Raw genomic sequence first — 23,642 nt, 5'->3', positions numbered from 1 at the left:
AGTCTGCACAGCAATTTCAGGCAACTTCACTTCATAAGACGTTAAAAGGAGGAACTTTCTTCGAGCACTCAAGAATGAATCATGCATCACGGTCTCTATTAGTCTGTTTCAGTCTCGCTGCCGTCTATTGTCGTTTTCTTCATGTACAATTTCCTCGCATCAACGGGCAGTAAAGCTTGCCTTGACTAAAATTACTATCTGAATCAATAACAACAAAAATCTATTTTCACTAAATGCAACTCACGTGGTCTGATGGAGAGAGATGCTGCCACATTGCTCTTACGCATTGAAACACGCAGCGAGCGCAGCCCTTAATGCAGCACCACGTTTGACGGCAACAGTACAGAAATGCGCTTATAAATAGGAAGCAGTAAGCTACACATTTATCTGGACAGCACGGTTTCTCAAGCTAAATTTAGAATATCATCATTAGTAGATGCACAGGATTTGCAGAGAGGCAAACCTCGATTCCGAATGTGTTTTGACAGACATTCCACTGCTCTTCATTTATTGATTTCTTTACGGTCAGAAGAGCGGCACTGAATTTTTCAAGGCCCCGCTGCGGCCCAATTGTCCACCAATCTTCTATGGCACTGTCATGAATCTCATTGCTCGCGATGTCGTGTCTCCAGTTGAAAATTATGATCACTGCAAGGCAAAGTGTTCTACGTGAATCATTTTTTTTGCTGTCTTATACCAATAGCTGTATTTCTTCTTTTCTGCACACAGTTCAGCTGGTGATAAAAGCTGTGAGCAGGATCGTCTTCGTCGTAAACCGAGCAGCGCTCTTGCATGTTTATGACAAAGAGAAACTTCGAGTTGTCTTCCAACGATGTTCGGCATACTTCACTTTTGAGCATCGGTCGGAATGTCACGAGGTTTTTGTTAGCAACCTTTCCTTGAAAAAGGCCAATAGAATCGTCAATAAGCTTCCTGTCTTCTCCCACGACGTAAATCAGAGTAGCGGTGTTGATTGGCAACCTTGCATCCCTTTCGGTGCCTTCTTGTTCATAATAATGCTCCATAGAGAAAGGAAGATAGTCTTCCTGCTATGGATCTAAAGGCAGAAAATCTTTTAGTACTAACAAACACGTGTTCCGAAGTAACGTCAACCGAAGCCTCACCCACAGTGCTGACGTTCCTTCGCTTTAAGTAATCCAAGCAAGGATGCCTGGAAATGGCCTGGAAATGCCCTTGGTGTGTTCGCTATCCGTAGGCTAGGTCAAGCTGGCACAGAGCCGAGGTCGCGCCAACCACAAACGTTTGTGGGTGGTCGATACCACGCTCCGTTTACCGTAACGAGACTAGACTCGCGCCGCTGTTTCCTCCCACCATTAGGCGTCACTCCTACATGGTCGTTATCGTCGCGACGAAGCGGTTTTGTGATAAGATTCTCAATATGGCCAGCAGAGTGCGGAGTCGAATCATCATCATCATCATCCATCGTCATCCATCATCATCGTGCGCAGGCGGGCGTAAGCCACGTGCCCCTTTTCTGAGTCACGGAACGCCCTATCATTCGTCTACTGTATGCTCGATCGGTGAAGGCCAGTGGCGTCAGCGCACTCCCAGTCGTGGCCGACCCTCTGCAGCCGGCTGCCGGCCGGAGGCCAGAGCCTGCGTTGAGTTTAGCGTCGCGGATGCCATCTTGCGTAGAGTGTAGAGACAGGTGATGTCGCTTTTAGTAATACAAGGTGAACACTAACAGTGCTAAGAATACACAGTGCAAACGAAAGAGTCGGCAAGTTCTTTTATTCACGTTCTGCTGCCGTCGTAGTATGTCTTATCCTTTTCGTAAATTTTTTCCTCTTCATCAAGCCTTGAAACTCGGTTTGGCTAAAAACACTACGTGAGTCAATAGTCACAGCAAGCTATCATCGGCAAACAGAACTAACGTTCGAACAGCATTGAGACATGCGACGATAGCTTGTGACGCAGCACCACATACGACAAACATAGTAATGAAAGGAGCGGCAGCATCGCCAGCATTGACATTCTTCCTTGAGCTACAAGTGCATACATGCATACCATACATACAAACGTATGCTTTTACTAAGACGAACCTCAATTCCGAATTTACTTTGACAAACACCCCACTGCTTTTCGTTCATCGATGTCTTTACCGTCAGAAGAACGTCACTGAATTTTTTTAGAGCCCCCTGCGATCCAATTGTCCACCAGTCTTCTATGGTACTGTGATGAATTTCATGGCTTGTAATGTCATATTCCCAGTTGAAAACTATGATCACTGCATGCGCAAGGCAAGGTATTCTATTTGAATCACTTTTCTGTCGTTTTACCTATAGCTGTATTTCTCCTTTTCTGTACCCAGTTCAGCTGATGATAATAGCTGTGAGCAGGATCGTTTTCATCGTAGATTGAGCAGCGTTGTTGCTTGGATATGACAAAGAGAAACTTTGAGTCGTCTTTTAGCGATGCTCCGCATACGTCGCCTTTGGGCAATGAAAGGAATTCCACTAGGTCTCTGCGGGCAACTTTTTCTTTAAAACGGTCAATGGAATCTTCAATAAGCTTTCTGTCCTCTCCGACAACGTAAATCACAGTAGTTGGCACATCGTCTCGTTCCATAAAGGAAGGAAGAATGAAGGTATACTAGTAGAATTTGGCTGATCTAAAGACAAAAAGGGATATGGGAGAAAATAGCAGTTCGGGGACCAACTTAGTTGGCGCTGGCGTAGCTGCTAACTCCGAGCACGCATGCGTAGCTGCGGCGATTACTACGCCGCGGGGCCACGCCGCGGCGGGTCCCATCTTTTGACTGTCTAGACAGACAGACCCATTATAATGCATTCAGGTCCCATGCATCTTTTAACTCCCCCCCCCATATCTTTTAATTGGGCAATTACGCCGATTAGGATTAGTGTCAAAGGCGGTGTGCGCAGCGAAAACAGGCTCATTTTGCCGCCAGCTGCAGTTACGACGGGATGGCCAGAGAAAGCAGCGTCGCAAACGTACGGACCACTGTATCGGGCATTCCTTGGCTTTCCGAATACATGCTTGGTGCCGGAGTTGACATACTAGAAAGTGCACTAAAAGCCTCGCCGTTTGAACCCGCCAGTGTAAAGCCAGAAATGAGCCGCGGAAGTGCTCGAAAAACAACTGACTACTCGCTAATAACAGACACCAAAGACCTGAAGAAGTACTTGGACGTATCCAGCAATGTTTCTGCTGGCCTTCCTTTCGGCATTTCGGCTTCTGTCGGAATGGATTTCGTTTCGAACGTAGAATGTTCTGAGACCAGTGTAACTCTTATTTTCAAGTCAGAAAGCCTTTACAATGAGTACGACCGGATCAAGCCTATTTTCACATCGGAAGCCAAGAAAATCCTGAGAAATGATCCGAACCGCTTTCGCAAAATGTACGGCGACTATTACGTTGCTGGCAGCAAAAAGGGGTCTTCTTTCGTTGCCTTGTTTGTTCTCAGTTCTTCATGCTCTTCAACCATGACTTCTTTGCGCACTGATGCTAACTTTGCCAAAGGTATTTGTTCAGTTACGTCAAAAACAGAGGTGGGAGACAGCAGAGTGTCGAAAAATGTCAAAATTTCAGCATACATGTACACGTCAGGAATAAAAGCGGACGCTGATTTCCCTCCAATGGCTGAAAGCGTAGAAGATGTACGAAATGCCTATACGAAGTATTTAGCATCGATTCAATATTCGAACTCTAAAGCTTTGCTGGTTCATTATCACCTTGAGGATCCATGTTATCTTCCAACCATTGGCATAGAACCTAATGCACTTGAAGAAATTCAAAAGCTTGTTGCTCAAATTCGGTTGCATCGACATACCCTTGAAAAGGTCCACTACAACTACCGGTCTGATGTTTGTGATAAGTTGGATCAATTAACCAGAACGGTAGAGGCTCACAACCTTGTGTCGCACGGTGAAAAGGGAGCTGAACTCTTTGAAGAAGCGAGAAGTATTCAGGGACTGATTGACGACATCGCCTCGCGGAAGGAATTCTACGAGACAGTAGTAAAGGAGCAAAAAAAAGAGGAGCTTGGTACGTTTAGCGCAGCCGAAAAAAAGTACGGTATTACTCGCGGCGAGACTGTCGCCAAAAAACCCATGTCAATCCGTGTGAAAAAGGGCACAACACCAAAGGAAATAGAAGTTGGCGAAAGAGACCGTCTAATTGTGGGCTGGTCCGTCTCGCGTCAACGAGAAACGGGAAAATGGAAGGTACCAGACCAACTGCTGCTGAGGAATACGGGCAAGGTTGTCTTCGAAAGTGCAGGTTGGTGGGAGGTAACCGTTTGGTCAGTAGAGGCGCAAGACTACAATTTTACTGTGTAGAGTATACTCGTAGAATTTCTGCTTTGCTTCTTTTCGCTTTTGCTTCTTTTCGCTTTTGCTTTTCGCTTTTGCTTATTTGTCTTTCCAAGTCGTAAATAAACGGGCGTAAGGACCACTAAGGCTTAGAGCCGGAGAGCCAATCGTTCGTTGTCGTTGCATATGTGCTTCGCTTTCTGTCGTCTTTCACGTCGTTGCCTCGCTCTCTTTATTAAGTCAGATTACTGCTAGTAGTAAGTACATGTACTACGTATAGTATTGTGACTAAGGAAGGCGGTGTAGGTCGTCGTGCATGGCGATCAGGCTTGATCGAAGCCGGGTGTGCTTCACCTGAGCGAACCGATGCATGGAAAGGCCTGCTAAAAAACTTTCAGTAGCTGGTTGCCGGCCATGCACGAGGCGCCCCACAGTCCTGGCACAGTTTCAATCATCCGCATGGCCGGCGATGGCATTACTACACATCAGAGCGAAACCGCGGAATTTGCTTATCATGTTTGGCCACCCATTACGATATAATTAGATCAAACGCTGTGTAATCTTGTAATTGAATCAGTAGGTTCTACAAGTAGCTGTGCCCGCACGGAAAGAGTCATTCACTGCGAGTCGTCTCAGCGGACCCTGATACCAGTCGCGGTATGGGTGGCGGTCCTAGCCGGGAAGAAGTTGATGAACTCAGAGACGATATGATTTCAACATTTGACTCTCAGCGCATTCTTCTGTTTGGCCGCTACGGTGCTGGAAAATCATCCATCATTAACACTTTCAATCACGTAACTAATCTCGTGCAACATGACGTCAAACAAATCGCAGCCATTGCTGAAGAGGGTAGCAGTGAGGCGGACACAAAAACGCGTTGTTATACTGTTTACGGAACGAATACTGCCGAAGCCATGTACGAGTATCTAAAGGAATCGAAGATAGGGGAACTTCGAACGCTCTTTACCAAAGCTCCGGAATTCATTGATACCCCAGGAATTCCTCCATCAGTTGACAGGAAACTAGAGATGATGGCCTTCTACAAAAAAGCGCTTAAAGGAGATGTAGCCACTGGTTTCAATCTGCAAGAATATTACAAGTCTGTCAACGAGAAATACTCTGGCAGAGACACAGATGGTCACAAAACGATGTCGATTGAACCGGCTTCTGAGGCGGCGAAGAAACCCTGGGCGGTTGTAGCAGTGTTAGCTGCACAGAGTACAGACGACAAAAATACAACGCAGTTAGCCTTTCTAAATGACCTGAAAAAGGCCAACGACTCTCTGAACCAAGGCAAGGACATAAAGATGCAGAATTCTTTAGAGCATACTAATAGAGTTCATAGGTACAAGGATCTTTGTAGTTTTCACCCACAGTGACGAGAGCGGATTGAACGAAAGCAGAAAGGAAGCATTGAAGAAACGAGCTGCTAACGCTCTCAACTGCAGTCACGGATATATTTTCTTCTTCGACAACTACAAAATCGGTGAAGGTGACGAGAGGGACCTCGCCAAAGAAAAAGCAGTCATTACTGCTTTTAACGAAATTCTAGCTTTGTGCAACAAGCCTAAAAATTACGAGGATTAGACAGTGTAGACTCACTTGCGTGGTGCGTTAGAAAAGGACAGCGTGCTTGCGGGCCGTGCGCTAACAATACCTAACATATCCCTGGTAGTGTACAGTACAATGATCACGACGCACTCGTTTCGTCCTCGAGACTCGGAAAGTCTTCGTCGTCGTCGCGAACGAGCAATTGTATCGCCGCTGTCGCCTTGCGCCGCACCGAAACGGAAACATCCGCCTTCAGCGTAGTCGCCCCCTCCATTCGCTTTCGTTCGACAACCAACGTGATGTCGTCCGGCGCGCTTCTTGTGACATCCGTCGCTTCTTGCTTCGTCATATCGCCGACGCTGTGGCCGTTGACGAAAACGATGCGATCGGCGACGCTAAAATTTACCTTGATCGTCGTCGAATCGGCGTCGCTGACGACGGTGATTTCGAGGGGCTCATCACTCTTTTTCAATTTGATCTGGTCCTGTTCTTCGTCTTCTTGCGCCAGATTCTCAGCGGCGACGCTCGCTCGGCGCTCGGCGTCGCCCTTCTGCAACGGGCGAACTTCCGTCTCTTGCCCCGGACGCTTCGTACATGTACCTTCACTGCGCTGAGACCACGTCGGCGGAGCAGAGTTGGTCTTATTGGCTTCACTATTCTTACTCCAAGGCCAAAAAGACCAACTCGTGCCCTTTGACTTCTGAAACAGAAGAACCAGACAAAACTGAATAATGACAGGCTAGCACGAACACCGTCCTACCGTCGATGAGTCGGAGTCCAACGTCGGTGCCGGTTTTCGCTCTGGCTGATCAAATGCCCGCCTTAGAGCTCCAATTTGGCTCTCATTAAGTTCACGTTGTGAATGAGACGGAACGGTGAAAAGCTGCTTGTCAAACCGTTTGAGCTTCGGTTGAGAGCCTATTGTCCACAAGTCTTCAATTTCTTTGTCATGCAGAGAGTTTTCAGAGACTTCTCCTCCGCGTCTTCTCGAACGTCGGACGATTATAAAAACTAAAAAGAATTCAAAACGGTACGTATTCGAGAGTACAATATTTACTCCTTTCTCTTCCATTTAGTACAGTTTGTGCTTGCTCAATTTCGTTGTAGAGGCTATGAGCGGTATCGTCTTCGTCGTATATAGAGCACCTTTGACCGGGACTCCGTACGATCACGAATATGACTCCAAGTAGACAACGGTCTTTCCGAATATAATCGGCGAAGCTGTGTCTCGGCACTTTTTCGTAGTCTATCCGAGTCTTTCGTCCTCCATAGTCACAGTATTCATCCAAGACTTCTTTCAATTTGTCAACAGTTTGGCTAAGAGCTGAAGGAGACTCTCCTACGACGCAAATCGAACCGGTGGCCATTGTCCGCCCAAGTCTGTGCGGGATAAGGCGAGGGCGCGTCTGAACACACCAGATGGATATAATGAGACATTTGCATGAGACTAAACTTGTCAATTAGGGACTAGACACGTCAATTGGGTAAAGGCCACCGCACTGTAGTAAATAAGACCATCCCACAGGAAGTTCTCACAATCATCAAAGCTCACACTTCCGGCTGCTCTCTATGACGCGGAGGCTCTCGTGATGTATACAGTATGTACCTATACGACGCCCTTATCGTCAGTAAAAACGGCGAATTATTTCAAATAATTCTGGCTGCCACGAGTCCCTACTGTACTTTCGTTCTATGTTCGAAGCTTTCTAACGATGTGCGAAGTGTTGAATCCGAGGAAGGAAGCGACTCTTGAGTCTTCTACCTCCTCAGTCCACGGAAATGCCTTGCTGAGATTATATTCTTTTCCCGTCGGGTTCGATTTCGCTTGAATTGAGTCAATTGGTGGGCTAACTCGGAGAAACGTTCGGCTTTTCGCGTTTCAAGCGATTCTCTTTAGTCTCGAATACCCTCGAAATGCTTTTCTATGTCTTCTAATTGCGATGATACTTCCGACAGCTCGATCTGAATCATCGACGAGTCTAAAAGACGAAAGATCCTCAAAAGGAGCCCCGATTCGAAAAATTATGCCAGGACCTTGAGCATTGATAAACAAATCGTCACCGCCGTCGTCGAACAGCGTCAAATCGACGACTGCCGAATTACGAGAAACCCAAAATATTTCGCACGCGCGTTAAGCGAAGTCCCGCCTTAGTGACGTAGACCGCGCCCATGGCGTTCCCTCCTCCCCTCGTAAGCATCGACGACGTTCGCGCAGCGCAGAAGCGACTTCTCGACAAGCGTCTAGCCATACGCACACCCCTAATCAAAATGCCAGCAAACGACACAGGAACGGAGATCTATTTGAAGCTGGAAAACCTCCAACCAACAGGCTCCTTCAAAGTGAGGGGCTCCTGCAACGCATTGAGCTCTCTCACAGACGCCCAACTCAGCAAAGGCGTCTGCACGGCAAGTGCAGGCAACTTCGCTCAAGGTACACGACGAAAATTAATAAATATCATATGTAATCCGAGCAACTTCCTCAAGATAATTTAATTTTTTAATTTAATTAAGGCTTAGCTTGGAGCGCACGCGAGCTCGGCGTCCCATGCCACGTTCTCATACCCGATCGAACGCCCGATATAAAACGTCAAGCAATGACGTCACTTGGCGCCATTCTTCACCCAGTTTCATATGACACGTGGTGGACGGCGATTGAAAAACGCCAATATTCCCCGGATATACTCCCTGGCCACTTTGTCCACCCCGCCTCCGATTCCTCAGTCATAGCCGGAAACGGGACAATAGGGTTAGAAATCTTAGAGGATTTACCCAATGTGGGCGCGGTTATTACGCCGTACGGCGGCGGCGGTCTGAGTTGCGGGGTCGCTACGGTTATACGGGAATTTCGTCCCGACGCTCGTTGCTACGCGACCGAAATCGAAACGGCCGCTCCCCTGCGCGCCTCCTTCGATCTCGGTCGCGCGACGTCGTTCGACTATTTGCCGTCGTTCGTCGACGGCATCGGCGGCAAGTGCGTACTTCCGGAAATGTTCGATTTTGCACGCGACGTCTTGGACGACTCCATCGTCGTGTCGCTTGGCGACGTGGCGAACGCCGTTCGTTTTCTCGCGGAACGGTGTAAGATCGTCGCCGAGGGGGCGGGGGCGGCGTCCTTGGCGGCGGCGCTCAGCGGTCAAGTCGATTCGAGTGCCGGACCCGTGGCGTGCGTCGTCTCGGGCGGAAACATAGACACGAGAAAACTCGTGAAGATACTAGAAGGAGAAATACCTGAATAAGTAATGTTTTGTATATGGGGGCTTATCTTTTGCTACGAAAATTAATCAATTGGGGGATATATAGTCGTTTGGTTTGACTTCGACGCTTTGTTTCCTAAATTACGGGTGTTTGTCTCGCTTCGTTAGCGCTTGACGCACGCTAACGAAGTGCCGCTTATCGGTGCGAAAGAGAGGACCCAAGTCTTTCGCGAGACGATATCATGGGTGGACGATGTAGTAGGTATGGCACTTAAATCCGAGCATGCATAATTCTTCAGGAAGCGATGATTTTTTATAATAGAGAACGTAGTCCCTCTACTGAAACCTATGAAACCTATCCTCTCCTGAACGACGATACTCCGAAGCCCCTTCGCGTCACGACGATCGCCGGTCAGTTCGATCGGTCCGGGTATCGAGACGGGAAGGGCAGTCGCGCGCTCTTTTCCACGCTCGGCGGGATCGACGTTCATCCGGACGGCACCGTCTACGTCACCGATTCGGATAATAGCGCCGTGCGGCGAATCAGTCGGAAGGAGGGCGAGAAGAACGGGTATTGGGTCGATACGCTGGCGAGGGACGAGGATTGGTTGGGAAAGCCGCGCGGCTTGGCGCTCAGTCGAAACAACGCGATCGTCGTCACGAATTTGGAGTCGCACAATTTGGTGAAGGTGAGAGCGCACATACGCATTCTTTTGCACGCAAACCGAGCTTTAGATATATGATAAATAGCGAACAAGTTCTAGTTCTAGATGGGTTAATTAATAGGTATCTGTTCCCTTAGCAACGCAAGCTTTATTAAAATTTTAGTCAGAGTGAGACTAGGGGTGGAGTGCTGAAGACAGAGTTAATACCGTAGGGTTTGTACTATAGTCTGTCTCTCTCCCCGAGACTAAGTCGCATAACGCCGCGCACACGCAAGTGAGAGAGACACGTACACATATAATCCCCTCTCCATACAAGAACCCCCATAACGCTACGCACACGCAAGTGAGAGAGACGCGTACACGTACCATCCCCTCTCCATACAAGAACCTAGAGACTAATAACGCTGCGCACACGCAAGTGAGAGAGACACGCACACGCATCATCCCCTCTCCATACAAGAACCTCTAAAGTCGACGTGTCTGCACTAGATGAGCGTGACCGGTAAAAACCTCGCCGTCTTCGCCGGCGCCGCTTCAAACGACTTCGACCTGAACAAGGGCTTCACCGACGATCGCAATCCCTTGCAGGCGCGCTTCAACGGCCCCATCGACGTCATCCACGAAAAGAAGACGAACTACTACTTCGTCACGGACTCGCGCAATCACTGCATCCGACAAATATCCCCAGGCGGCGTCGTGAAAACGATCGCCGGCACGGGCTCGGCGGGCGCCGACGACGGGCCCGGTCGATCGAGTCGATTCAATCGACCGAGCGAATTGGCGTGCGTTGCCACGGGCGACAAGATCGTCGTCTACGTGCCGGACGACTATAATAACGCTCTGCGTCGCGTCGTCGCTCGTCGCGCGGAAATGGATAAGGCGGGCGACGCTTATACCGTTTCCACGGTTACGACGGGGTTTCGACATCCGTGGGGTATCGCCGTCGATTCGCGAGGGTTTATCTATGTGAGCGATAGTGGGGGAATTAAGCGCGTGAATCCCGATGACGGGACCGTGGAGACGGTGTTGAGTCAGGCGCAGACGGGGATTTGGACGTCGAAGCCGGGTCGATTGGCTATCGATTCGACTGGTAAACGTCTCTATTTCGTTCAGGGTCATTCGGTTAGGTTCGTAGAGGTTTCGCCGCCGCCTCCGTCGCGTTCGTTTAGCGAAAACGGTTCGAATTTTTGTTGCTGTTGCTCCTAGCTACTAGGTAGTATATGACTTGCACTGAGAACTTTATCTAGTGTGCAGTGTTTATTGATCGACCCCTACTGTATTAATCTGCGAGATTCCTCTTGTAAGTATATGTGGCGCTTTTTTCTCTATACGAAAATCTTCCAAATGTCGTCGAGAATATTTGATAGATTGAGAGTGTAGAAAGAATGACGTCACATGGGATAGTTCTACTGCGCGTGCGCACTTTGCAAACCTCACGTCGACACGCGTTTGTCGTCCTTCCAGCATAAGGGAGCTCCGAGAAGTGAAATTTCGACGGAAACAAATGGGTACGAAGCTCAAGGTCCCGGGCGTTACGTAGTCTTCCCCCTCTATTCGCGATCCGCGGAGCTCTCAATAATTTGGTTCTCACCCCAAACGCACTCATAAGGCCAAGAGTAGTCTGTATCGGACCAAACGTGCACGAGGTCTTACAGTCCCCGAGATTGTCTAATTTTTTGGAGAGGTTTTGAGTGACGTCACTTTTGATTCTAGCTTCGATTGTGCCTTCTACAGCAGAGGTGCTTCGGCAGATGCAACTGACCAGATATGAATTTCTGGCCAGGAAATTTACTTCGAATTCTTTCGTTGGAGACGTGCCCTTCTCAAGTATGACTCATTCTCTTTTGGCTTTGGAGCCCGACCCCGCGCTATCGTGGTATGCATTTGATTCGCCTAAAAGGGTTGGCCTTTTCTCATTTGGAAAGGAAAAGAATTATCCGAAAGCAATCAAGAGGCTCTCCGATTTTCTTGAGAAAAACTTGAACAAGAAAGTTCCGTTACTGGAAGAAGATTCAGGAGAATTTGCTTTGCATCATTTTCTCGCAAAGACCATTATTCAACCTCTATGTGGCAACTGCTTCCTCTCCAAGCACGACCACGAAAAGACAGCAAAAGAGAAAAGGAGAGACTATAACCGTCTTGCTTTGAAGGACCTGGGAATGGGCGAACAAGATCACACCTGGCACGGATCTTTGGACATGATGTCAAAAGTCACCTGCGAGCCTTTTCGTGATCATGCGAGAACACCTGTCATGGTAGCGAGAGATTCCGAATCTCTCACTGACAGTATTGAAAGCGACGAGGGTTTCCAGAGAAAAGGTGCGGAGACTTATTAGAGACACCTTCTCATATGGCAATTCATTGTGTTTGTTTATTATTTTAGAAATGCTCGACGACGGCTTACCACAGGTGACTGCGCAGACAATTGTGTATTCTATGATTCATCATCAACGGCTCCCTGACGAAAATCCTTTAGTGCCGGGCATACTATTTTCTGATACGTCGTTTACTGTCGTCATGTATGACTGCGTTCACGATATTCTGCTTCAGCTTAACGATGACGTGAAGTTGATCAACGAGTCGAGATATTTTGAAAGCGTGTCTGTTGCATTTCTGTGGACGGTTCTGCATCACGTTATGTTTTTGAATTGGCCAGAAAAGACTGCCAATGCCGAAAACAGTTATGAAAGCGGGTTTTTGAAATTGGCTGATGAGCGTCACCTAAGTCGTCACTATCGAGATCTATCAGACTATCACAAAACGTTTACAGTTCCTAAATCGAACGGCCGCGGTGCTGCTTCATTCAGAGCTACGCTCCCCGGTATAACATTACGAAAACGATGGCCCTCGGAATCATCACGAGATGACGAAGAGTCTCCACCAAAGAAGAATAGGCAAGACTAAAGGACTTGTACGTGGCTTTCTCCTGGAGTATGATTGAATTCCGCATGGTATTTTTGTTCGTTTGTTCGCGCTTGTCACATATGAATGTAGTCCGCATTCGCGGGCTCATCCTGATCTAGCGCGCTATTCTAACATGACGTCGGCGTACTGCCGATCGCTACGGACTTTTACCTCGAGTGGTGCTCTTTTTGCGAATTTAGGTACGCTGACGTTTAGAGGCCTACGTAAACATACTGTTTAGGAAACCTCTCGGCCGCTCACCTCAACACGCCGACTCTTCTCTCAACAACGCGAAGCGAAAAGTAAGAAAACGCGTTTATAAGAAGCCCTAAGACACAGCAATCTTTTCCCAAAGCCCTTCATACGCGTTGATCCGCGAGAAGCTTTGGAGGGGGGACCGGACCCGAATTCTAAATGACGTGTCAGGTTTGGGGAGGAGCTGGGATGCAAGGGGTGCAAGGCTGCAAGCTAGGAGTGCTTTGGGTGTAAATGTGCAGCGCTTTTCATTAATTAAGTAAGTCACCGCAGCGAACGTACACATGCATTCCGGGAATCTGCCAGTAGTGGGATTGACTCGAATGAGCATGCTTATCTACAGCTAGCCATCTCTTTACTCGAGTGGGGTCCCGAGTGGCGAATAGACGTTTTCAGCGCTTTTACGAAGCTTCAAATTGCAGTTTCCTTTTCAGCTAGACTTATCCCTGGTTCTGGTGCGGTAGTCTATACCAACCCACAAGTCAGCAGTCTCCAGCGTGGACAAGTGACAGTGGTTCTACGTCATCTACGTTGTCATTTAACAACTGAACGTTTGCTAAGTCGCATTTTAGACCACCAGCCTTTGTGTGTGGATATCACGTGCCTTCGTCCCACCCCTTTTGCCTCCCCAGTATCAATGGGCGACTCGAAATGGACGAATAATTTGGTTCCTGTGATGGACGAAGCAGTTTCTGCTCTCGCCTGCTCAATTTCAGGAAAACTCTTGGATAAACTTTTTGCAAAAAAATGCCTTCATGAGGCTCAATATGAGGAAATTCTTGACATTCATGACAAGTCCGGGCTTGATAAGGCTCCTGTTGCTCGAAAATTATTTTTGCAGTTGAAGAAGCACTTATCTCCATCATTTGACAATTTTTGCTCTATAATAAAAGAATATGATATGGAACTCTTTCGCATTCTGAACCCTTCTGTCCAAGAATCAAAGAAGTCTTCCGGAAACAACATCTTAAGTATTTTAGTTGATGAAAAGCTAATGAGAGCGTATCAACCTCACCACAGGTGTGTAGTTGCCATGGTTGATTCAGTCATAGAAATGACTGAACATATACCAAAGGAGCTTCGTGTCTCACTTCGGGGTGTCCCTGGCATGACACTAAAATGTCCTCGTAAGAATCAAGTTGGGAATGAAATCGTTATTTCGGACCATTGCGATTTAAGAATTTTTTTGCCAAAAACAGATCCGGAGCATTTTAAGGAACAACAGGAAGCTCTATTTGGACAACTTTCTAGCCTGCTAGACTACACAAACATCGAGATTCTGTCTGGGAGTTGTAGCGTGACTGTCACTCTTAGAGGAATAAACTTTGTTAGATTCATTTGTGACCTACAAGATGCTCGTTGTTTACTTCCTTTTATTGAGCTTGATAAGGACGTCGAAATTCAGTTTGGCAGTGGCAGTCTTTGTTCTGTCAAACTGTCTTGCCTTTTGAAGCAGACTTTGATGACGTCGTCGGTCATTCATGCACTTATTATACGAACAACTAGTACAAGCAAGGGAAGTCATTTGTTGGCCAAATTCCCCAGTCTTTGTCATTCTTTTGATGCTGTGGCAAGTCTGCAGTCTAAGCTACGTCTGGGAGTGGTTCAAACCGCTCTGCCAGGTGAACGCGAGGTAGCTAAAATAAAATAACATTAAGTTTTTTTTAAGATAAGCAAGAAGCAGCTTTGCAACCCACAGCCGTTACTTCTACCACTGTTTTTATGGTAAGTGCACATAGTTTTACTAATATATTATTCTGATACCGCATTTTTAGAATGCAGAAAGAAGCCTTAATATTTTGGTACTTATTTAGCAGAGATTGCTATAAAATGAAACATTCTTTAGGCTAAGAAAATGAAAGAAAATCAAGTTTTGCAAAATCAGCTATTTTTCTCGCTTAAGGTAGTTGTTAGAATGTCGTTGTTAGCTATTCAATTTTACACTTGATGACCGTTTGTGTTCTTTAGGGTGGCTCACTGCATTTTGCTTGTTTCTTTGGCTATTTTTCTATTGCAAAAGCTTTAATTGACTCAGGTTGTAAGGTTGATGCTCAATCAATTTCGGTAGTATAGAGTTAGATCGCGGATGACAGATCTGTAACGTTATTGACGCTTATTAAGGGAGAGACGCCTCTAATGGCTGCGTGCAAAAAGGAACAACTTGACGTTGTGAAGTTGCTTGTAGCCCAAGGCTGCAATCTTCATCTTAAAGATCATGTACGCCTAATTAAATTGTTAAATTGCCATTAGCTGACTCGTGATAATAGCTGGGATTTGATGCATTGTATCATGCTTGTTTGAATGGCTGCAAGCTTACTGCCAGGACTTTACTTCGCTGCGGCTCTAATCCTGACACTGTGATTTATATGAACTGATCTTTCTAATATATTAATGATGAGGAGCTTCAGGCTTTTGAGACAGCGTGCTTGAATGGTAATAAGAAGATTATACAACTATTGGTTGAAATAGATATTGAATGGGCACACAAGGTTTATAGGATTTTATGACTTGAACTTCTAATCTAATAGAAGACTTTAGGCTTTCAACAAAGCGATTTTCAATGACAAAGTGGAAAGTTTTAAACTGTGCATCAACGCTGGAGTTGTCCTTGCACAAAATGTTTGTCGGGTCATTTTATTATGAGAGCAGATCTTTTAGTCTCATGTAAATTTTAGTGTTTCAGTTCAGCGTGCAAATTTGACAAATTGGCAATTGCAGAGCTACTGATTGATCGAATAGATGTTAATGAGGTTTGTGGAGTGTGGAGTCATTTTGCTATATGATCTAATCTTCTATTGAAAAACTTTAGGCTTTGAAGGTAGCGTGTATATATGACAAATTGGCAATCGCAGAGCTACTGATTGATCGAGTAGATGCTAATGAGGTTTGTGGAGTGGGGAGTCATTTTGCTATATGATCTAATCTTCTATTGAAAAACGTTAGGCTTTGGAGGTAGCGTGTAGATATGACCAAGTGGCCATTGCAAAGCTACTGATTGCTCGAGTAGATGTTAATGAGGTTTTGTGGAGTGTGGAGTCATTTTGCTATATGATCTAATGTTCTATTGAAAAACTTTAGGCTTTGAAGGTAGCGTGTGAATATGGCAGTGTGAAAATTGCGAAGCTACTAATTGACGCTGGAGCAGAAGCTAGGAAGGCACATGATGTTTGTGGGATCCTTTTTTAAAAGACTGGTCTTCTAATCTAATACAAAACCTTAGGCGTTTAGTGTTGCGTTGCGGATTAATCACCTGGAAATTGTAATGCTATTACTCGACGCTGGATTTGAAATTGATACACCGAATGAGGTTTGTTGAAATTTGCTATAAGATTTGAGTTTCTAATCTAATGAAAACCTTAACTTTAGGTTTTTGAAGAAGCGTTTTTGAGGAATCGCGTGGAAATTATAAAGTTATTAATCAACAATGGATTTGATGTGAATACAGTACACCGGGTTTGTTGAAATTTTACTACAAGATCTGATTCCTAATCTAATGAAAAACCTTAGCCTTTTGAAAGAGCGTGTGCATGGGGCTTTGCAGAAATCGCAAAGCTATTAGTCGACGCTGGGGTATACATAGATGTTAGTAAGATAAACGAGGTTTGTGAGGTCATTTTATTATAAGAGTGGACCTTTCAATTTAACGGAAAACTTTAGGATTTCTTTAAAGCGTGTAAATATGGCTTTGTGGAGATTGTAAAGCTATTAATCGACGTTGGAGTAGATTTTAGTAAAGCAGAGAAGGTTTGTGCTGGCATTTTACTATACGACGTAATCTGGACCTTATGAAAAATGTTAGGCTTTCGAGATAGCGTGTTTGAATGGTAAAGTAGAAATTGTAAAGCTACTAATCAACACTGGGGTAGATGTTAGTAAGGTTTGTGCTGTCAGCTTATTGAAAGACCTAATCTGGAATCACTGGAAAACTTTAGACTTTGGAGACAGCAGTTTTGAATGGCAATGCAAAAGTTGTAAAGCTGCTAATCAACGCTGGGGTAGATGTTAGTATGAAAGACAAGGTCTGTGCGGTCATTGTATGTTAAGACCTAATCTGGATGGGCAACTGTAGGCTTTGGAGACAGCGTTTTTGAATGGATATGTAGAAATTGTGAAGCTACTAATATTCGCTGGGGTAGATCATAAAAAGGTTTGTGCGGCCATTTTATTATAAGACCTAATCTGAACTTAATGGAGAGTCTAGGCTTTGGAGACAGCAGTTTTGAATGGCAGTGCAAAAGTTGTAAAGCTGCTAATCAACGCTGGGGTAGATGTTAGTAGGGAAGACAAGGTCTGTGCGGTCATTGTATGTTAAGACCTAATCTGGATGGGCAACTGTAGGCTTTGGAGACAGCGTTTTTGAATGGATATGTAGAAATTGTGAAGCTACTAATATTCGCTGGGGTAGATCATAAAAAGGTTTGTGCGGCCATTTTATTATAAGACCTAATCTGAACTTAATGGAGAGTCTAGGCTTTGGAGACAGCAGTTTTGAATGGCAGTGCAAAAGTTGTAAAGCTGCTAATCAACGCTGGGGTAGATGTTAGTAGGGAAGACAAGGTCTGTGCGGTCATTGTATGTTAAGACCTAATCTGGATGGGCAACTCTAGGCTTTGAAGACAGCGTGTTTGAATGGATATGTAGAAATTGTGAAGCTACTAATATTCGCTGGGGTAGATCATAAAAAGGTTTGTGCGGCCATTTTATTATAAGACCTAATCTGAACTTAATGGAGAGTCTAGGCTTTGGAGACAGCGTGTTTGAGTGGAAATGTGGAAATCGTAAAATTATTTATCGTTGCTGGAGCGAATTTCGACAAGGTTTGTGATTGGTTTTATTATAGGGTCAGTGTTCTTCTTTTTAATTAATCTTATGACAAAGGCTTTGTGGACAGCGTTCGAAAACGAGAACTATAAAGTTGCAAAACTACTAATTGACGCCGGGGTAGATGTCAATAAGACTGACGAGGTTTTCACTCCTAACCTATTTAAATTATCTTGTTTTATTGTGATTTTTAGTATGGGCGATGGCCCTTGTTGGCAGCGTGTAAGAACGGTCAAGTAGATATTGTAGAGCTATTACTCAATGCTGGGGCAGATGTCAATAAGACGGACAAGGTATATTAAGCTTTGCAGCCTCAATTACCTGAGTATGATCTTTGGTTACTTTAGCAAGGAAACACGGTTTTGCACCTTATTGCGAAATACAGTCACCAAAAGCCTGGTATTTTATCATGTATTTAATTACATAATTGATTTTCTTTAAATAAATTTGTTTTAGGTTGCTCCTACTACATTGATGTCTTGAACTTAATTGCATTCAAATATCCTCGTATTGATAGCGTTGAACAGGTACAGTTTATCATTTCTTTACTAAATGGCCTTCGTACAGTAAAACCTGGTTATTGCGGCCACCGTTGGGCCAGATTTTTTGACCGCAATAAAGAGGTGGCTGTATAATCGAGAAGAAAATTCACTGCATGGCCGCTATAACCGAGTTTCTACTGTCTACGGGTGGCGTAAACTCTCGAGTAAAAATACCCATGCGTGGGGGGCCTGCGTGGGGTGTATGTGTCAGATAAAAAATTACCTACTAAACGCCATTAATGGGTGATACGTTGTGTATATGTGAACCTGACCCTAACTTGGAGCGCTAGTTTGAATTAAATGGCTTACTGCATATACATACGTAGATGTTGGGCTAGGTTTATCGACTAATGCTTTAGGATAATTTGCTTCCTCACGAATGTCCTTGCTCAACAGAAGTGAGGCATTTTCTTTACAACGCATGGGTTAGTTCTCTTCTCGTGACTTAGAATTGAGTACACATGCACCTCCTTTAGGTTCACTATCGATACCGCAAGCTTTATAGTCAAGGCACAACGAAGCCAAACAAATTCAAGATTTGCGTTATTGGAGAAGCAATGGCCGGTAAAACAACTTTAATTCGATCTCTGCAAAATATTGACTCGAAAGAAAAAGACCTCGATGACCGGACTTACGTCATCGACGTTTCCAACGCTACCATTGAATTTGCCAAAGAGGTGGTTTTCTATGACTTTGCCGGGCATCCGCTTTTCCATAAAATGCACGGTCTCTTCTTCCCCGAGTCTACAACAGCTTTTCTTCTCGTTGTTGATCTAACCAAAAGCGACGTTGAACTACAGACGTCGAGCTACTACTTCTGTTCATTTATGAAATGCAGTGTTGGTTTCACTAAACTAAAGAAAGCATACGTGATTGTAATTGGAAGTCGTAAAGATATGCTTCAAAATTTGGAAAGTGGAAAGATAAAATTGCGTCAACTTGTAGCGACCCTTCAGCTAGCTTTTGGCCGTTGGTTCAACTTTCATGAGCACTTTGTTTTAAATTGTTGCGAACGGGGATCACAATCTTTAGATCTACTTAAACAAGCGATTGGGAACGTCAAAATGATTGCAATGAAGGTACTGATTTATTACCTAATGTTTAAAACATCAGTATTAGTTTTATCATCTAAAATTGGGGTAATTTTGGCCATAACTTGGTGCATCTTGTATATCTGATTAAGCAGTGCATATTCAAGCGTGCAGCTGTTTTTTATACATGCCTTGTAGTACAAAATGATACAGATGATTTTTCCGTTTACAGGAATCTGAAGATGTTCCGCTTAGTGTTGAGGCGGCAACGACGTCCTTCCTGCCTACATTGCGAAATCCGTTTCAAACGCCGTCTGTAAAACGTACTTCTGAAGCGACTGAAACAATGCGGCAGAAAATTTTATTTTCGCTGAAATGGAATTCCTTGATTCCTTCGAGTAAAGAGGCAAGTATACATTAGTTACATTGCGCGCGTGAGATCAATATACCGTTTTTATTGATTCTATATAGGAAGGTTGGTTACACATTCGTATAATTGACGCGTGTATCTTCAAGCAGCTGCTTGTTGACTGCATTTGTCCTAGTCTTTCAGACGATGTTCCAGATCTGCTTGTTGAGTTTCTGCAAAGAATCGGCGAGGTAAGTTTTTTATTTTCTTTCTTCTCTACGGTTTGCAGAGGTATATAATGCGTTTTAAAAGATTTTTGCTACTAAAGACAAAATTATTTTGGATCCTCTTTGGCTATTGAAGAATTCCATTGGTGCACTGCTTTCACCTGCAGTTTCCTTCCCACGTGCCGCAATAACAAAGAAAATGATTCATTTTATGCTTGAAGAATTCAGCAAAGAAAAGTGGGAGCATTTTGACGAGGCGATGTGGCTATTAAGGCATTTCAATATTTGCTATCATCTCGCCGTTGAACCAGAAACTTATCTTTTTCCAGCTCTAATAGATTGGAAACGTCCGCCTGAAGTGTGGGAGGAAAATTCTAAAATGCAAGTCTACATTGGACGACGCCTGAGACAAGCTGAAGAGACGGACATTATAACTCCAGGAACGATGCCGTTTCTTCAATGTCACGTTGGCAATTCCTTTCGTTTTCAGCCCGTTGTCTGGCAAGGTGGGTTGATGATCCAGGAGACGATTGACGGTTTTTCAGTTGAAGGAATGATAACATTACAGCAGAGAGATAAAGTCGTGGATGTTGTTGTTCGTGGTCCGATCCACTCCGAGCGAGAGTGCATGAAACTTCTTACGAATCTGAAAAAAAGTAGCGAAAAAATTCTTCGTCAGAAGAGTCCAGGGACGAATCTCCTCCTTTTGTACATCAGCTCTGCAGAATTGAAACAGCTTAAAAATTTTCCATTGGCTTACGAAGAAGAAAAAGTTGACGAGAAGATGAGAACTTCACAAAAGTCAAGCGTTTTCCTCAGCGAAGGGACTACTAAAGACAGTCTTAGAGACCTTCTCGCTCTTCCAGGCAATCACGTTGATTTGTTGTCTTACAAGACACGCTGCGCTATTATAGCACGTCTTGAGAGGGACTATGAGGGGAGAGCTGCTCTGAGAAGGCTAATCCTTTTGCAGGGATTGTCTTACGCTGACGTGAAAAGCAAGACTGCAGCAGAGCTGCTCTCTACTTGGGGCGAAAATCTTAGCGCCACAACTGAGAGCATTGCTGAAGTCGCTCGAGAATGGCGTTTATTAGCTCTGCTAAATGAAGATGGCGCTATTGAAATTTCCGCCGAGGAGGTAATGGAATATGACAAATTTAGAAAGATCATTCGATGCAGTGTGTTTGACAGAAGATGAAAGATGAAGAAGATATAGCTTTCATTCAAACACATTTGAAAGGTTAGATTTCATGCACTTCTACTTTTACAATAATTAGCCATGACGTTTATCTGCCTTCTTTTAGAGCTTCTTGATACGAAGATGACGGATACGAAGATGACGTCGCTCGGCGAAAGATATAGAGCGGCCCAACGCGGTCGATCCCCATTTCTTTTTGGCGTCGATTGGGAGAATTTAGGTATGCACGTCCACTTTTACAATTGGCCATAGCGTTTATCTGCCTTCTTTTTAGAGTTTCTTGATAAGCAGATGACGTCGCTCGAAAGGTTTAGAGCGGCCCAACGCATTCAAGCAAAATGGCGCAGTATTGCGACACTTTTAGAAATGAAAGCTTTCAGACATAATGAAATTCACGATGATAGCGAGCGTGCTCTAGAGATGCTAGAGGCGTGGGCAAACAAGTTCGGCGACAAAGCAACACGCAGGCGCTTTATTACTGCCTTGAAGGACGCCGGCGTCGGCTACTCAAATGAAATAGCCGAAATTTTTTCTTTTTAGGCCTATACAGAACATCGTCGTATATGTGAATTTCAATTTGGTATTTACTATTTTTCCTTTTTTTGAACTTACGCGAGTAGGCCATTCTACTTAGTTAGAATTGATTATCGATATCGTTCGTTTTTTACTGTATTGTCTATTATCTTTTTATGTGTAGCTGTAACATTAGATCGTTCACTATCAGGTGCCGAAGATCCGCAGGCGCGGACACCATAAATGTAAACGCGAGCACGGCACGGGCAGTTGGCACCATGTTAATTGGCACTGCTGGCACGGCCGGGAGGAGCCGGGCCGGGCAAGGCCGGGCACGGTTGGGCCGGCTAGCGCGCTATTCCAACATGGCATCGGCGAGATGCCGATCGCTTTTGTGCAACCAACGAAGATTACGGACTTTTCCCAGTGAGTTAGTTGTGCGAGTGCGGAAGCCAACATAAGCGTACTCTTTAGGAAATATCTTAGCTGCTCACCTGAACGCACCACCGACTCTTCTCTCAAAAACGCGAAGCGAAAAGTAAGAAAACGCGTTTAAGACACGGCGGTCTTTTCCCTCGAGTCCTTCGTACGCTTTGACTCCACGAGAGCCTTTTGGGGGGACCCGATCTCGCGTCTTTCTAGAGGAACTAGTGTTTGCCCAAACTCCGCATATGATGTGCCGTCATTTCTCTTCAGGTCTATTCCTATTTTTCTTTCTCCTGCGGTAAAGAGACTCGTCGATGAACACGGATTGCAACACGCTGATATTCCGTCGTCAGGAAAGAAAGGACGCTTACTCAAAGGGTAAGAAATTATATATAATAAAACTACTGCAAGAATTTCTATATCGTTTGTTTCAGCGATGTTCTTCAATATCTGAAACAGCTGTTACAGCCGAAAAAGGAAGCTCCTGCTGCACGAGAAGGCATGCAGGAGAAAAGATCGGATTTTTTATAATAAATAGTTGAATTTGTGTAGTTCCTCTTATCAAGGCGGCTGTGACTCGCGCCAAGGGTCCTTCATATGAAGATGTGCCTAATTCGAGTATTCGATCCGTTATAGCGGAGAGAGTGACGCAGGCAAAGGTAGTAGAGAGACAAGCCTTGGAATATATCCTGTTTCTATCCTCTGCTTCTTCTTAGACAACTATTCCTCACGCCTATGCCTCGGTTGACTGCACAATTGACAAAGTAATGGACGTGAGAAAGAAACTCCGAGGTATGCAAAAGCCTCTTGTCCTCCCTCCTATACAGTCTAACGCTTCTCTCTAGCCAGTGGAATCGTAGTCACCCTGAATGACTTCGTAGTAAAAGCAGCAGCCTTAGCCCTAAAGGTAACAAATACTCTATAATAAACTATATACCTAATTCTATTTGTTATTAGCAAGTGCCAGCTGTAAATATTCGCTGGACTTCGAACGGTCCACGTGACCTCGCCGACGTCGACGTATCCGTCGCCGTGGCATCAGAACGCGGCCTAATAACGCCTATAGTAAAGAAAGCAGATAGAATGGGCGTGAAAACGATATCCAATACAGTGAGAGTAAGTAAGACCCAATGACATATAAATCAATATATATATCCCACTATAGGAACTAGCTGCAAAGGCAAGAGAAGGAACATTACAACCTCACGAATTCCAGGGCGGTTCGTTCACGTAAGATTACCCCTCCACAAGATTCTATAGATTATTAATTCTTTCTATAAAGAATTTCTAATCTCGGAATGTTCGGCATCAGTCGTTTCAACGCGATAATCAATCCGCCCCAGGTATGCATACTGGCGGTGGGAAACTCGAGAATAGAGCCGCGTGACGACGACAACAAAGGAATTAAGAGCGTAGTAACGGTGACCATGTCCAGCGACGCGCGCGCCGTCGACGAAGTCCTTGCAAGCGAGTGGCTACAGGCATTCAAACGATTTATCGAGGAACCCCTAGAGAGCGGTCTCGTGTAGGAAGAACGCGTTTCTTTGTCTATATATTGTATACTAGTAGTTGTTCGGTGTGACGGTCTAAGAGCAATCTCTCGTCTATTGGAGTATTTAGGTTAGATGTGTTAGTTCCCACCAACTGGGTCAGTATAATCCACTATAGTGCCAT

The 23,642-nt window shown here is 45.0% G+C and overlaps 7 protein-coding genes across 16 annotated transcripts; 5 read left to right on the top strand and 2 right to left on the bottom strand.

The window, feature by feature from the left end:
• Nucleotides 1-14: 14 nt before the first annotated feature.
• Nucleotides 15-2,704, bottom strand: LOC136191570 (uncharacterized). 4 transcript variants are annotated; one of them, XR_010670864.1, is made up of 8 exons: nucleotides 2,301-2,703; nucleotides 2,064-2,248; nucleotides 1,896-2,006; nucleotides 1,125-1,836; nucleotides 698-1,057; nucleotides 464-648; nucleotides 245-409; nucleotides 15-194 (listed from the first exon to the last, which is right to left on the bottom strand). XR_010670864.1 is itself a non-coding variant. In XM_065979929.1 (8 exons), the coding sequence occupies exons 5-8, from the start codon at nucleotides 1,023-1,025 to the stop codon at nucleotides 99-101; spliced, it is 765 nt and encodes a 254-aa protein (XP_065836001.1). In that variant the 5' UTR covers nucleotides 1,026-1,057; nucleotides 1,125-1,845; nucleotides 1,896-2,006; nucleotides 2,064-2,248; nucleotides 2,301-2,704; the 3' UTR covers nucleotides 15-98. The 4 variants fall into 4 exon arrangements, 3 of the variants coding, with proteins under 3 accessions (XP_065836001.1, XP_065835999.1, XP_065836000.1); XM_065979929.1 differs by having other exon boundaries at nucleotides 15-185; nucleotides 1,125-1,845; nucleotides 2,301-2,704; XM_065979927.1 differs by having other exon boundaries at nucleotides 15-185.
• Nucleotides 2,705-4,809: 2,105 nt separating this feature from the next.
• LOC136191574 (uncharacterized) lies at nucleotides 4,810-7,450 on the bottom strand. Of its 3 annotated transcripts, none has more exons than XM_065979937.1 (4): nucleotides 7,344-7,450; nucleotides 6,901-7,290; nucleotides 6,604-6,854; nucleotides 4,810-6,543 (listed from the first exon to the last, which is right to left on the bottom strand). In XM_065979937.1, the coding sequence occupies exons 2-4, from the start codon at nucleotides 7,208-7,210 to the stop codon at nucleotides 5,983-5,985; spliced, it is 1,122 nt and encodes a 373-aa protein (XP_065836009.1). In that variant the 5' UTR covers nucleotides 7,211-7,290; nucleotides 7,344-7,450; the 3' UTR covers nucleotides 4,810-5,982. The 3 variants fall into 3 exon arrangements, with proteins under 3 accessions (XP_065836009.1, XP_065836010.1, XP_065836007.1); XM_065979938.1 differs by having other exon boundaries at nucleotides 6,901-7,342; nucleotides 7,396-7,439; XM_065979935.1 differs by having other exon boundaries at nucleotides 6,901-7,450.
• Nucleotides 4,924-7,450, top strand: LOC136191577 (uncharacterized). Its single transcript, XM_065979941.1, has 2 exons — nucleotides 4,924-5,585; nucleotides 5,638-7,450. Exons 1-2 carry the CDS (start codon nucleotides 4,952-4,954, stop codon nucleotides 5,877-5,879), a joined length of 876 nt encoding a protein of 291 aa, XP_065836013.1. The 5' UTR covers nucleotides 4,924-4,951; the 3' UTR covers nucleotides 5,880-7,450.
• Nucleotides 7,451-7,490: 40 nt separating this feature from the next.
• LOC136191576 (L-threonine ammonia-lyase-like) lies at nucleotides 7,491-9,096 on the top strand. Its single transcript, XM_065979940.1, has 3 exons — nucleotides 7,491-7,685; nucleotides 7,741-8,274; nucleotides 8,355-9,096. Exons 2-3 carry the CDS (start codon nucleotides 8,013-8,015, stop codon nucleotides 9,077-9,079), a joined length of 987 nt encoding a protein of 328 aa, XP_065836012.1. The 5' UTR covers nucleotides 7,491-7,685; nucleotides 7,741-8,012; the 3' UTR covers nucleotides 9,080-9,096.
• A 60-nt stretch (nucleotides 9,097-9,156) lies between these two features.
• Nucleotides 9,157-11,011, top strand: LOC136191575 (tripartite motif-containing protein 3-like). The gene is made up of 3 exons (XM_065979939.1): nucleotides 9,157-9,299; nucleotides 9,360-9,726; nucleotides 10,192-11,011. The coding sequence occupies exons 1-3, from the start codon at nucleotides 9,280-9,282 to the stop codon at nucleotides 10,906-10,908; spliced, it is 1,104 nt and encodes a 367-aa protein (XP_065836011.1). The 5' UTR covers nucleotides 9,157-9,279; the 3' UTR covers nucleotides 10,909-11,011.
• A 21-nt stretch (nucleotides 11,012-11,032) lies between these two features.
• Nucleotides 11,033-23,596, top strand: LOC136191573 (pyruvate dehydrogenase protein X component, mitochondrial-like). 3 transcript variants are annotated; one of them, XM_065979933.1, is made up of 12 exons: nucleotides 11,103-11,210; nucleotides 11,416-12,021; nucleotides 12,086-12,806; nucleotides 12,848-12,908; nucleotides 22,239-22,346; nucleotides 22,403-22,467; nucleotides 22,521-22,627; nucleotides 22,685-22,760; nucleotides 22,814-22,875; nucleotides 22,926-23,084; nucleotides 23,134-23,198; nucleotides 23,251-23,593. In XM_065979933.1, the coding sequence occupies exons 3-12, from the start codon at nucleotides 12,740-12,742 to the stop codon at nucleotides 23,495-23,497; spliced, it is 1,017 nt and encodes a 338-aa protein (XP_065836005.1). In that variant the 5' UTR covers nucleotides 11,103-11,210; nucleotides 11,416-12,021; nucleotides 12,086-12,739; the 3' UTR covers nucleotides 23,498-23,593. The 3 variants fall into 3 exon arrangements, with proteins under 3 accessions (XP_065836004.1, XP_065836005.1, XP_065836006.1); XM_065979934.1 differs by lacking the exons at nucleotides 11,103-11,210; nucleotides 11,416-12,021; nucleotides 12,086-12,806; nucleotides 12,848-12,908 and adding exons at nucleotides 21,884-21,968; nucleotides 22,017-22,080 and having other exon boundaries at nucleotides 23,251-23,596; XM_065979932.1 differs by lacking the exons at nucleotides 12,848-12,908; nucleotides 22,239-22,346; nucleotides 22,403-22,467; ... (4 more) ...; nucleotides 23,134-23,198; nucleotides 23,251-23,593 and having other exon boundaries at nucleotides 11,033-11,210; nucleotides 12,086-12,725.
• LOC136190914 (uncharacterized) lies at nucleotides 12,987-21,721 on the top strand. 3 transcript variants are annotated; one of them, XM_065979209.1, is made up of 38 exons: nucleotides 12,994-13,120; nucleotides 13,296-14,483; nucleotides 14,531-14,586; nucleotides 14,637-14,663; nucleotides 14,708-14,764; nucleotides 14,830-14,925; nucleotides 14,983-15,078; nucleotides 15,129-15,218; nucleotides 15,270-15,350; nucleotides 15,400-15,480; nucleotides 15,537-15,611; nucleotides 15,671-15,745; nucleotides 15,805-15,879; nucleotides 15,940-16,026; nucleotides 16,082-16,168; nucleotides 16,228-16,314; nucleotides 16,369-16,461; nucleotides 16,519-16,605; nucleotides 16,661-16,738; nucleotides 16,794-16,880; nucleotides 16,931-17,008; nucleotides 17,063-17,149; nucleotides 17,200-17,277; nucleotides 17,332-17,418; nucleotides 17,469-17,546; nucleotides 17,601-17,678; nucleotides 17,740-17,826; nucleotides 17,877-17,975; nucleotides 18,030-18,081; nucleotides 18,139-18,209; nucleotides 18,584-18,649; nucleotides 18,701-19,303; nucleotides 19,488-19,661; nucleotides 19,727-19,855; nucleotides 19,917-20,969; nucleotides 21,023-21,071; nucleotides 21,136-21,249; nucleotides 21,304-21,721. In XM_065979209.1, the coding sequence occupies exons 2-38, from the start codon at nucleotides 13,499-13,501 to the stop codon at nucleotides 21,567-21,569; spliced, it is 5,649 nt and encodes a 1,882-aa protein (XP_065835281.1). In that variant the 5' UTR covers nucleotides 12,994-13,120; nucleotides 13,296-13,498; the 3' UTR covers nucleotides 21,570-21,721. The 3 variants fall into 3 exon arrangements, with proteins under 3 accessions (XP_065835278.1, XP_065835281.1, XP_065835280.1); XM_065979208.1 differs by having other exon boundaries at nucleotides 13,067-13,120; nucleotides 13,168-14,483; XM_065979206.1 differs by having other exon boundaries at nucleotides 12,987-14,483.
• Nucleotides 23,597-23,642: the final 46 nt, after the last annotated feature.

Source organism: Oscarella lobularis, chromosome 9 (assembly GCF_947507565.1).
Source record: "Oscarella lobularis chromosome 9, ooOscLobu1.1, whole genome shotgun sequence".
In the NCBI taxonomy this organism is placed as follows: Eukaryota; Metazoa; Porifera; class Homoscleromorpha; order Homosclerophorida; family Oscarellidae; genus Oscarella; species Oscarella lobularis.
The sequence above is the reverse complement of the archived record's forward strand: the minus strand, read 5'-3'. Positions and strand labels throughout refer to the sequence as shown.